Here is a 12,975-nt window from a genome sequence, read left to right as displayed (position 1 = left end):
GACAGTTCTCTTGCCTCCTCTTAATTAATCTAGGCTGTGCTCAAGAGGCGTGTAGCCTGCAAAGAACCCCGTCATGTTCACCAAGAAGTCATGGAGGGGATGCATTTTCCTGGTTGGTACACTAAAGCACCTACCTCCAAAAAAAAAGAGCAGCCAGCTTGGTGCCTTGAGCGTTTGCCTGTCAGTCGCCCTTTGTTGCAATCAAATACCAAGGCCAAGTCTGAGGTTTGTAAAAACATATTTAAAAAGAGGATAAACATTACTTTGGTCATTTAAACATGAGAGTAAATTCTGTACAGGCCACATCCGGCCAGGGCTTATCCACTTTAATTTCAACATAAATATTTTATTTGAAATAAATGAATTAAAAGAAGAAAAGAAATGTTTTTAAATGAGAAACCTGCTAGTGAGAATTCATCATTTCTTTTGTCTTCTTTCTGTTGTTCTAGGATGAATCTGAACTTTGGGGGTCAGATTTTCCTCTTGAACGTCCCTTTACCTTTAAGAAGGATGGACAGCTGGTCATTCCCTCCACCCCTGTAACATTTATGTATAGTAAGAGACACTATTTAAATATCTGCGCTGACGGTGTAACATCAGTGTGTGATGACGAGGTTGAGTTTTTGACTTTTGAACAATGGGAACATGAATATGACATCCACTGCAAGTTGATTCGCATGCCGTTCTTTGTTCGTTACCAACTTTGGAGACCCTTTCGTCTCTGGCACCTCAAAGTCTGTGCTAAAAAGTTTCATGATGCCAAAGAGTGCGTCCAAAAGAATTTGTTCCTCCTAAATAAGGTATGTATTTGTGTGGCTATAAATTGGTGTTTCCCTTAAAACTGAAATTCTACATCCTCTATTAATGAAGACACATTGTGGAGGTTTACATATTTGAATACACGCCCCAGCACTTTTGATGTTGACTTTGTATTACTGCTTGCATCTAACAGTCTTTGTATCCTGCATTGATGGACATCGTGGAAATGTGTTACCACATTGGTGATCTTGACTTGTATGAAGCAAAGGCAAATCACTCTTACACCCTGCAGGAGTTTCAGGATGTTCAGTTCAAACATCTACAGGAGGTGCAATTATGTTCACACAGAAATCATTGTAAATGTTTAAAAAATGAGACCATAAGTGTACACAACTACATAAAATTTGCTTGTGTGCTCCTCAGAATCTCATTTACCTTTTTGTGTTACTTTGTAAGATATCCACTCAGCTAAAGACGTTTCACAACCTAGCAAAAGAAGTCGCAATTGGAGCATGTAATACCTCTTTGTTGGAAGCAGGATTCATGACTGGATACTCAGGTATGCACATATTTAATCTGTGGACAGACCTGAATTTGAGTTTACATGCATAAACCAGAAGAGCAACAATTAATATTCACTTTTGTGTTTCACAGATAATCCAGATATAGTTGATTTGCCAACAAGCATTGCCAAGAAGTTCTATTGTGTCCGCCTCGTGTGGTATGCCATTTTAATTACTTTAATTGGGATGTTTAATTCATTTTCATAATTAAAATTAAATTGAAGTTGTTGGAATGCATACACTAAATCTACATGCTAAACCTGTTTACTTAACATGTTCTTTTTTCAAGGTGTTGATTAATGATACAAAGCTGTAGAAATGCAGAAGATGGTTTGTGGTATCATTATATCACTTGGTCTTTTCTCCAAAAAGTCAAGAGTAATGATGTTCTGTTGCTACTGTAATGGTTAGTGTTAGGTTGAGACTTATGATAAAGATTTAGTTTGAGGGTTTCTAGTGATTTAATTAGATTCATAAAAGTTTCACAAACTTTTCTGCATGCTGTAAAGTACAGTTGACGTTGCATCATAATACAGATACTGAAGGGTACCCTCAGCAATGCCATAGTGATGCCAAGGGACTAGGCTGATGCTACTTGAGGCAGCAGGAATAAAATCAGCCCATCTTCTGACATTAAAAAACAGTAGCATTTCATGTATTGTCTCCATTAAGCAGATCCACTTCAAAATATAATGATATCTTGTCTAATATTGCTGTTAAAAATGATCTCTGTGTCGTTCCAGCTTCATCCGACTTGTCGACTATTTGATTATCAATGCGTTGCACATCATGGTTGGGAATTCAGTGATCAGATTACTGGCTGTATTCCAGGAACATGTTCAAATGGCACCCACTTTGGATGACATTCAGAGCTGGAGCAACCTTGAAACTGCCACTAAGTCTACAGAGGAAGAAAACAATAAGAAGGTAGGACATTGTTTCAGCGGCATTGCAACAGTCAAATCAGTGTGTTTATTGGTGCATTCCATTTGTACTCAGAGGTCAGAATTTCCCAGTTACACTCCCCAGGAATGCCCCCTGATTTCAGAATTCCAACTCATCAACTTGTTCAAACTCCACATATGTTGACTTCACAATCCAGGATGGTTGCAGCAACAGTAGTGAAGGCTGTAGTTTTTATTGTTTTTGGCACTTTTGTCCTTTTTGTGTCGATTTAATAAATTGTGCGCACAGTATTGTTCTACTGCTATGTGCAGACATGTTGCTGCAATATTTTTATGCATGAAATACTGTGTAATGGGTTGTTTATCAACTGTGCCACTAGATGTTGCCAACATCAATGACTGGCTGCACAGTGCTACAAACTAAACAGTAAATTTAAACACTAAGGTGGTGGCCAAGTGATTAATGCGCTTGGTTTCAGTTCAGAAGGCTCCAGGTTCAAATCCCACCCCTGCCATATCTCTCCATGTAATGTGGAGTTGAGTCAGGAAGGGCATCCGGCATAAAACCTGTGCCAATTCAACGTGCAGATCCACCTTGGATTTGCTGTGGCGACCCCGAGTGCAAACAAGGGAGCAGCCGAAGGGACTTACTTTTTAATGTAAATTCTGTGTAATCTATTCTCTTTGATAAGGTCTCTTTAGTTGACCAAGTTTTTTCTTTTTTTTAAACACTGTACTCCGAAATCTTGGAGGTGTCCATCTTATTTTCCAGCTTGCGGTGCTGTGTGTGAAGTGGAACATATTTACCTTGGGTGTGATGTCATTCTCAGTTGCGACGTTGGAACAAATCATCCCAATCAAGTGCTCAAACAATCACCATTATTCAGTTTTATATTTGTACGAATGTGTTTATGTCACTTTGCTAGACTGTGACACCAAAAGATGTCCCTACCCAACCCATGTTCATCTCTGAGCTGATGCTGGGGATCAAGGCTCTGACCTACAAACCCTCTGAGGAAAACTTTAAGGTTTATGTTCCAGATTGAATTGAATTGAGCATAAATGTGCCTCATATTAGTCTAAACACAATGTGTACATATCTTCATCTGTGAATTAACTTTATTCTGACAGGAAGCTATTGCAGATCTGTTTGTGCAGTTCCAGGAGACAGTGCTGTCAGTTGAGAGACTTGTGCCAGATCCAGATTTTAAGTCATTCACACAGCTGGAACCCAAGAAGGGGGTAAAAATATAGTTGTGAATGTTTCTTTTGTTGACAAAGTCAGTGAATATAAAGATGTTATGTGATTTTACATGCATGTTTGATGTAGTGCCTATTCATTTGTGTTCACTTTTAGAAAATGAAATGTGAAGATGGACACAACTTTGAATCCATTTTAGAGAATGACACACAATTTCATCATCATCAAGAAAATGCCAAGGTTATGCAATCACATTACCTTCGATGTTGACTGCCTTTTTGCTGATAAAAATAAATGTTGGATTCACTTATTCAATGCACAGAGAGGTCTATTGCTATTGGAATGCAAAGCATAAGCACAAATCTACCCCTTTCTAAATAAGATGAACTGATTGTGAAGCTGAGGACTGCAGCAAAATGTTTGTTAATTGGAGGTCCATATAATCTGTCTGGACAATTTAATACATGGTGTTTTCTTAACCACATGACACAGTGATCAAACAAAACTGGTTCAAAATGTCACCACATGTGTGTGAAGACTATAACAATCATATTATGAAATGAAATCACAAGACCATGTTGAAAATGACCTGTGGAGAGCCTGTCTGAACACAAGGCTAACTGACACAATTCTAGCAGACCAGTAGATGTGGTCCACTTCCACCAGAAGTGAAGAAGATGCAGATATTTAATGCATCACTTGTTAACGAACACCGGACAGATATTACACTGATTGTACCACCTAATTAATTCATCAACTTTAGCAAATATTGTAGAGAGTGACTGTGCCTAACCCCTACTGTGCACCCAGGATGCACCATACATACATCCAAGCAAAACTAAGATCAAGGACCAGGAAGGAAACGTTTGATAAAAACCTGTGTGTCATTTGAGGAAAAAAAAGTCAAAAATACTGACGAACAGGATTAATCACATGACCTGTTGATATCAGCTACATGGGTTCTTTGCTGGTCCAAACTTGTACTCATGTTATACTGTGATTCTGAATTATAAGCTTAGGCTTAACTTGGTTTTTCTCTTCAGGATTTATTCCAGCTTGCCTTTGCCTCAGCAAACGTGTACCTAAACTCACTTGAGCATTTTCAACTGTTTTATAAGGAGAATGAGAGTCAGGATCTGGATGCACTGCAGCAACATGATCAAGGTGATGTACTATCGTCAAAATAAGTATCATTATTTTTGAGACATGGTCATCACAGGGCATGTCTGAGAGCATGTGCTGGCATTGCATATCGCTTCGTCCACCACACCGCGGAACCGCAACAAGTCAAACAGGCAACCAGTCCATCCTCACCTCTTCAAAATAACTCTACGTATCGTCCACAGCCAGGTGACACATTTACTTACCATCGTGTGCAGCTAGTAAAAATGATATGATGTTCCATGACAATGTAAGTGGTACACGTCTGAATCTCCATAAGTCACTGTTCATTTGGCACATATATTCAAGGATCCCTAGAAGAGACCTGGTACCGAAAGTATCCAGTAATTGCTTTAGGTCACTGGTTAGCAATGAAGTCTCACAGCCATAAAGTAAGACAGAATCAGCATTACCAGACACCTTTGTCCAGGAACTTCATGACTCCATAAACTCTTACCAGGATTTTCCTGTTCTCAAAGGCAGAGGACTCAGAGAACTAAATGTAACTGCTGAGATAAGTGAATCTCTCGATAGGTTTAACACTTTTCACTGCATATGGATACACTTTTGTTGGAAGAGTCCAGGAAGTCATTGATAGCCTGGATCTGAATCTTCATCCAGGACAATCACAATCCCAGATACTCTGACTTCTCAATACTTAAATTTGACAACATACTTAGTCATTACCTTGACCAAACTGTCATTTAGTTTCAGTCATAATTTAGTCATCTGAATTGTTTGTTTTCTTTGACTAAGATTTTAGTCAATTAAATCCACTGTAGACTAAAGTAAAACTAAAACAATACATATGACTAAATTATGACTGATACTAAATGACATTTAAGATGATTGTGACTAAATATGCTGTAAAAATGAACACAGATTCTCACGTGTTGTTCAACTTCTACTTACTTTACTGTTTCCCTCTCATCATGTGTATTTTTTAAATTTATTTATCATGATATGATACGACTATATTTTTAAAATAATTCAAAGGGACATTTTTAGTTGCATCTGAAATTTGATGTGCATTTACAAGCTGTTTGCTGTTAACAAACAGAAAAACATAGTAATTAAACATGCGTGATGTAGAATACGAGGTCTGTCCAAAAAGTATCGGACCTTTTTATTTTTTGCAAAAACCATATGGATTTGAATCACGTGTGATTGCATCAGCCAAGCTTGAACCTTCGTGCGCATGCATGAGTTTTTTCACACCTGTCGGTTGCGTCATTCGCCTGTGAGCAGGCTTTGTGTGAGCAGTGGTCCACCCCTCTCGTCGGATTTTTATTGCGAATAAATGTCTGAACGATTTGGAGCTTTGCTGCATCAAATTTTTCCAGAAACTGTGAGAGACCTCCAGCTGGACACCATTCGGAAAATTTAGATGGCTTTCAGCCATGATTTTATGGGGATTACACAGATTAAGGAGTGCTCCAGCCGGTTTAAAGACCGCCTACAGCGTCTGAGAGCGCGGAGCGCTCCGAGCGCCGATCGACAGGCTGACACCCCACTGAAACAACCAGATCATTTCCAACGTGAAGGCTTTGTTGATCCGGGACGTCGTGTGACTTTCACAAAGAAGGGCAGAAGGTGTGGACATCAGCATTTTTTCAGCACATTCTACTGTTACAGGAGTTTTTTTCATGGAAAGAGAAGCGGAGGATTGCACCACCGTGCCGCTCATGGCGCGGGACAAAACCACCTCCGTGTTGGTCTCACAGGATGGCTTTCAGACGACTTCCGGTTGCTTTTCAGTCGTGTGAGTATCCGAGAAATTGTGCATGAGCTGGACATGCCCCAACGTCCTGTGAGGCTTCATCACGGCGTTGCTTTGCGCCATGCGGCTCCGCCGCGATGCGCGGAATTCCTCCGCACGTCTGTCTCAATGTGCCGAAAAAGTGCTGATGTCCACGTCTTCTGCAATTCCTGTGCTAGTCAGATGACATACCGGATCAAGACAGCGTCCAGTTTAGAAATGAACGGCACATTCCACTGTTACAGGAGTTTTTGTCATGGAAAGAGGAGCGGAGGAACTCCTCGCATCGTGCTCACAGGAGAATGACGCAACCGACAGGCGTGAAAAAACTCACGCATGCGCACGAAGGTTCAAGCTTGGCTGATGCAATCACGTGATTCAAATCCATATGGTTTTTGCAAAAAATAAAAAGGTCAGATACTTTTTGGACAGACCTCGTACATATTATATAAGTTATGTATTTTTAAATTGATGTATTGTGTTTTATGTCACAGATGTGTCTTTCTTAACAAAAGCTTTGGAGTTATACCACAATCAGTATGAAGAGATTTTAGCAATCCAGCAGAAGAGATGTCTTGGCTTACTGCTTGTGGACACAACACAGTTCAAAGAGAAACTTTTGGCTTCAGTGCTACATGTTTTGGAGGTTAGACCTTGCTTATATTTAAAATGTATGCACATTTTCAGAGGAACAGTACTGGCAACTTTGAAAGTTCTTTGAAAGATCACTTTATTCTGTGCATTTCCAGACACAAACCTTTAAATCTCACAAGGTTTTGTAACTTTAAAGGGGTCGTATTGTGCATAATCAGTTTCTCATTTACCTTATAGACAAATATGGTTATTTGTTTAGTACCTTCACAATACCAGAATTTTTACACAAGCGCTTGATTAACCCTAACCCTAACCCTGCCCCAATGGAATCAAAATGTAGAACTGCAGTGGATCATTTTAGATGTAAACATAAGCAGAAGTCTTTATTGGGACTCGTTGCTGTTCTGCAAATCACACCCATGTATCCTGTCTGCGGTCTTTGCAATATGGCCACAAGGTCCATGGGTGAGAGACCGGCAATATATTCAGGACAGGCCTTCAAGTGTGTAAGTGAACGAAGAAACACAAAACATTGATGATTGGGCAATCGATCATTTGTTTAAAAAAAATTGCAGAAATTATATAAAGCACATAATGGAGTCAGACTTTGCAAACTTGACCATGTGATGCTTGATACAAAATAGATACGAGTATAAGCAGCTACATTATATTACCCTTTATTAGCCAATTCCAGTTATTATTGGGTACCTTATTGTATTTGCTCAATAAATTGTTATTTTGTTGTTTAAATATGTTTCACAAGACACTTTACAATTTAAATACTGTAGCTAGGAAGTATATGTATAATTTGCAATTCAGTCAAATCTGGTCATTTTCAGGGGGTGTTTTCAAGGTACAACAGGGTCCGAAAGAAATTGTATTTTTGGACAGCAGTGTTTTAAAACCCATATTGTGTTGCTCCTACTTCTTCATTTCAGGCTATTAAAAAGGTGCTCACCAAACTGGCTAAGAAGAAACTGGATGCTGTCTATGCCAAGGCGTGTGAAACCCAGTTTAAATTAGAGTTTAGACCCTCAAATATAACCGAATATGTTGACTTTTTGAAATACCTGGATGTGGTTTTTGACGAGGTAATTAATCTATTTTACATAATCTTTGTACAATAGCTAGTTGAACGAAAGGGAATATGCTACAATGCATTGATTATCCAAGTAACAATGAATATATATAAATCTGACAAACTGCAGAAATAAATAACAAATTCGTACATTATCAGAGTTGTTGAATTCCTGTTTTCTGTCATACATTATCATTACTTTCTAGATTTACTCATTTTCTACTTTTGCACTACGCTCAGTTCATACAGTACTACTGTCTTTTCTTCTGGACAGGTCCAGGCGCTAGAGGAGCAGCAAAAGACAGTATGTGAACTGTATGAGTTCATGAACATGTTTTCAGTTCCCACACCACCTGAAGATGTTGTAGTTTTCACTGGCTTAGAATCTGCCTTTGGGTCATTAGTTATCCTCCAATCAAGCGCAGCTGCATACTGCACCCAGAATAAAAAAAGGTTTTGCACTTCCTTGCGGAAGGACATGAAAATTTTGAACCAAAAGATAAATGAGATCCTGCAAAAATCAGACATGAAGGTAAGCACTGAAGCTATAGATTTATAGAGACTCATAGAGGATTACAAATTGTATTTTCCCTGCACTGGTAACAGCACCAGCACATACTCCTAGATCTGACATGTTAAACCCACATGCACATTTGACATGTTCATGCATTTTTTTTTTAAACTACTAAATTTGGTTGTCTATTTCTATAATTCAATTTGGATTGAACATATATATTTTACATTATTTGCTTTGTCAAATTTCATGTTTCCAATCAGCAAATCCTTGATATCCAAACCGATCCTGTCGAAGTGCGTGTGCTGCTGGGAGATATCCAGATTTCCGTAGATGAGGTTCAGGCCCAGGCTTCTGTCTACGCATCCCACCAGAAATACCTAAAGGTCCTGTAAACCTTGAATGCACATCAGCTGTTTCTTTGACATTCATTGGGCATGTAATACCAATGGCACAGTCTGTTGTGTTGGAGAAATAGTAAAATACTACAATAACTCAGAAAAACATATTTTAAATGGACCGAATCAACAAAGAAACTGACCTACCTGTAATCCAACCGAAAATAAAATTGTTGTGTCTCTTATCTGATGACACCAGATGGAGGAGGCTGAGTTTCCATTGCTGGAATGTTTGAGTGAAGAGGTCAGGCTGAAGCAACTGCTGTGGGATTCTTTGGAGAAATTTAGCTCTTTACAAAATGAATGGACACAGGTGGAGCTTTGGTTTGAAATGTACTGAAATAAACACACGATGTGAGCTGCTCTTCCTAAGTTTGATGTGTCTGTCCTTCACCCACCACCAGAGCCCACTTAAACAACTAGACCTTGAGCAGCTCAAGACCCAAATTGAGAACTTCACAGTGTCTGTGGCACAGATGCAGAAATTCATGCCAAACAACAATGTGCTATCCTGTCTGAAGGATAAAGTGGAATTCATGAAGGAGAGGGTAAAAATACTCTGTTAGAACTGATGTTGTGTAACTAGTTGTTTTTATGACACAATACCACTACACAATATATCTGTACAGAGAAAAATATAATTTATCTTATAGTTTCTGAGTTTTTGCCGTTATGTCTAAATAATGCTCATGTTTTCTTTCAGCTGCCTGTGATCACTGATCTATGTAATCCATGTATGAAATCAAGACACTGGGAGATTCTGGAGACAGTACTGGGGACCTCACTATCTGCTGAGAAGCTCAGTTTAGCAGTTTTAGAGGAGCATGACATCATCTCCTATTGCTCACAGATACAGGAGGTAATGCATATGTATATAATATAGATACGCTGCAGACATGCTGAATGCTTTCAAGAGCATGCGTTTTTATTTGAACATTTATCAAAATGGGAAAAATGAAAAGGATGACACTATATCCTTTTGAATGGGAGCAGAGAACACTCGTTTGGGTCTACTACTGAAACCCCAAAATAACTGTGACAGAAAAATGAATTAATAGAATTGCCTACTTGAAGAAGTCTATAACATTCCATGCATACTAAATTTGTAGCTTAAAGCTACCTGAGACATCAGCTGAGGTGTCTCGGTGTTGAAGACTCCAGCAGGCTGGAGAAAGCCAAAGGAATAGATGGTCACTTTCAGGAAGTGGGGACAAACTGGTTGTCTGCCTGGGAGGTTGCCATCCAGGACCCAGGTCAGTTCTGTGGTGTGATGGATACATGGCAACAGCACATGCTCCTAGATTTGACTGGATATTTCTCTGTCTGTGTCGGGAGTTTGGCAGATTGTAATGTGATAATGTTCTTTCAAGCAGCAGGTTTGAATTAATCAATTTCTAGTAAAAGGGTGTACTGGTCTTCAAGACTTCTGTTCAGGATGAAAACACATTTCCTTACCAAAGCCTTGTTGCCAGGCAGTCTTTCGAGCACATTTCAGAACAGTGGTACGTCATACTTAATTGATGTCAGGTAATGTGAATAAAAACACTGGAATGTATCTTATGGTCTACTCTTAATAAGACACTGCAAAATTATCCTAACCTAATCCTATTTTTCTTATTTGTCCTCAAAGTGTAGTACAAGGTTAGAGCTATAGAACAGAACACAAGACACTAGTCAGAATTATTCCTTCATTCATTGTCTGTACTGCGGTGAGAACATGCAAACTCCTAGTCAGTATTACCCCCCCTTTAAAATTGACCTGGATAAACAGCACTAACACAATCCTTGAACTTTTAGGTGTCAGCACAGGCATCAGGAGAAGCTTCAGTGGAAATGGTTATTAAAAAGGTGAGTGAATATGGGCACTTTTTTATGTCCATGTGTTGAGTTGTATCATAGAGTCAAATAAATAAACTGCTAGAGAGACTCCTCCCATGACCATATGCCACCAATGAGGTAGTGCCTCCATCACCACATGGGATATCTTGCAGGGAGTCGGTGTAACCAGCACAACATTTCGCAATGTTGAATCTGACTCATCCGGTTGTTTTACCTGTTTACCGTTGTACTACAGGGAGTGCATTTATTTATGTGGCTCTATGGTGTTTATGAGCTTCTGTGCTGCTGTTGAAATGCCTTTTAGCTGTTCTTGTTACAGCTGGTTTAACCAGAGAACTGGTGAAAAGAAAGAGAGTGCAGCAGCGTGACCAGGAGCATCGCTAATCGTGATAATAGCTTGTCATGTGTGAAGCCTATGTGGAAGTGCAGTTCCTCAACTGACCGCTTGAGGCTGGCTCTAAAACAGACTCCAAAACACTTTCCCATAGGAGAGTGGCATGTTCAGGCATCTTTCGCCACCTGTGCTCCACCCCCTTTTTGCATTAGTGAGCTCATCGTTTAGCTCCTGTGAACATGGCGCCACGCACAACATAACCCAGACACAGGCTTTATTTCGGCTGTTCTGGGTCACCATAGAAAACCAATGGGTGATGTCACGCAGGCTTTGTCCAGTATATTTACAGTCTATGATGTAAACAGAGCTACAGAAACAATGTATTATTTTGAGTCTTTTACATTTTGCCTGATTAGTCAAAATCCACTTTTTTCATTTGTCAGTTGACGTACGCAAGACAGTTTGCAAAATTTTTCATGCACAGAGTTATTTTAACTCACTGAATGCTGTTAAGCTTCTACTACACATAGTGCTGGTTAGTGACTCCAGCTCAAAGTAGTCCCAGAAGATTCTGTCCCTAAATTGTCAATAAAATGTAATAAATATGCTTTTTTATATATTTTCAAGTGCATTTGTATTGACTGTTATTAATTTATTACCTTGGTTTATACATTGTTTGTGAGCACATCTTGTCTGATTTGTTGATGGTAGATGGCTGCTTATGGTGGCACATTTGTCAAACACACATGGTATATGGACCTCACCCTTTGGTTCTTTTATGTGGCTCTATGAGTAGAACTTGATTGTTGCTGTAGTCCCTCCTCCACTGTCAGCAATGGGCAAGTACTGGGGAGTATTATCCCTGCAAGCACATCTTACAAATGTAGCTGCAGCCATAGGCAGAGATGTCATATACCTTGGCCAGAGATGCCCAGACTAAATAAATTAACTCATCATAGTATTTGGGTTCAGCACAGTTCTGTACACATATATAGAGCTATAAATACCTTTTGCACCCACAAACTAGGGAACACATAGAGGTGTGTTAGAATACAATTAATTCTTGAATTTTAACATCTGATATGCAGGTAGAGGACTCGTGGAAGACAGTAGAATTCACTGTGCTGCCTCACAGTGATTCCAGAGATGTCTTTATCTTGGGGCCCACTGACAGCATCCAGGTTGTAGCAGCTTTTAGACACACAGACACACATGCACTGTCAGTTATTTGCAAAAATAAATAATAAAACACACTTATTTAATTGTGTGTGTGTTTTATTTACATACTGTGAAGGTACTTCTGGATGACAGCATTGGCAAAGTGTCCACAGCGGCGTCTTCCAAGTATGTAGGCTTCTTCAAGCCTAGGGTGGATAAATTGGGCCTCCGACTGTCCCACTTTCGTGACACACTGGTAAAGGCTGCATGTAAATCATCTGCACGTATCTTTTTTTTTTTTTTTTAGGAAAATAACACCAGAATTTTGTGAACAAATTTCAATTTATTCTGGGCTTTTTGTAATGAACACAGGCTTAAAATTATACATATACCTCGCCTAATACATGGTTGAATGTCCCTTACCAGATTTCTCCTTGACCAGATGCTTATGGTAACCATCACCAAGCTTCTAGTAGAATTGTGGTTTGATACATGATCACTCTTCTTAGCAGAACTGGTTCACCAACCAATTACTAGTACTTGCATATAGTTATTTGAACTGATGATCATGGAATCTGCACTTCTTTATAAATTACTCCAAAAGACACTTGTGGCTCATGTAAATTTACTATTTTCTCTCTCATATCTGTACTGAGCTACTTTGACTTTCCCGCTGTACTGTGTGTTGGCCAAACCAGTGATTGCTGCTAAA

At 39.3% G+C, this 12,975-nt stretch overlaps 1 protein-coding gene across 4 annotated transcripts in view; it reads left to right on the top strand.

The window, feature by feature from the left end:
- Positions 1-12,975, top strand: part of LOC117526042 (dynein heavy chain 6, axonemal-like) — a 39,947-nt gene that overhangs the window by 25,282 nt on the left and 1,690 nt on the right. For 3 of the 4 annotated variants that reach the window (XM_034188028.1, XM_034188029.1, XM_034188031.1), the window contains 20 exons: positions 34-225; positions 450-800; positions 953-1,087; positions 1,216-1,318; positions 1,414-1,480; positions 2,066-2,249; positions 3,154-3,255; positions 3,359-3,469; positions 3,585-3,668; positions 4,472-4,592; positions 6,843-6,994; positions 7,881-8,033; positions 8,295-8,552; positions 8,798-8,920; positions 9,132-9,245; positions 9,337-9,480; positions 9,636-9,791; positions 10,730-10,780; positions 12,194-12,286; positions 12,400-12,519. In XM_034188028.1, coding sequence (XP_034043919.1) covers positions 34-225; positions 450-800; positions 953-1,087; positions 1,216-1,318; positions 1,414-1,480; positions 2,066-2,249; positions 3,154-3,255; positions 3,359-3,469; positions 3,585-3,668; positions 4,472-4,592; positions 6,843-6,994; positions 7,881-8,033; positions 8,295-8,552; positions 8,798-8,920; positions 9,132-9,245; positions 9,337-9,480; positions 9,636-9,791; positions 10,730-10,780; positions 12,194-12,286; positions 12,400-12,519 — 2,814 coding nt within the window. The remainder of the gene's footprint in view (positions 1-33; positions 226-449; positions 801-952; positions 1,088-1,215; positions 1,319-1,413; positions 1,481-2,065; positions 2,250-3,153; positions 3,256-3,358; positions 3,470-3,584; positions 3,669-4,471; positions 4,593-6,842; positions 6,995-7,880; positions 8,034-8,294; positions 8,553-8,797; positions 8,921-9,131; positions 9,246-9,336; positions 9,481-9,635; positions 9,792-10,729; positions 10,781-12,193; positions 12,287-12,399; positions 12,520-12,975) is intronic. The other variant, XM_034188030.1, reaches the window with a different exon arrangement.

This window comes from Thalassophryne amazonica, chromosome 15, assembly GCF_902500255.1.
Source record: "Thalassophryne amazonica chromosome 15, fThaAma1.1, whole genome shotgun sequence".
NCBI lineage: Eukaryota > Metazoa > Chordata > Actinopteri > Batrachoidiformes > Batrachoididae > Thalassophryne > Thalassophryne amazonica.
This window is presented reverse-complemented; position numbering and strand designations above follow the sequence as displayed.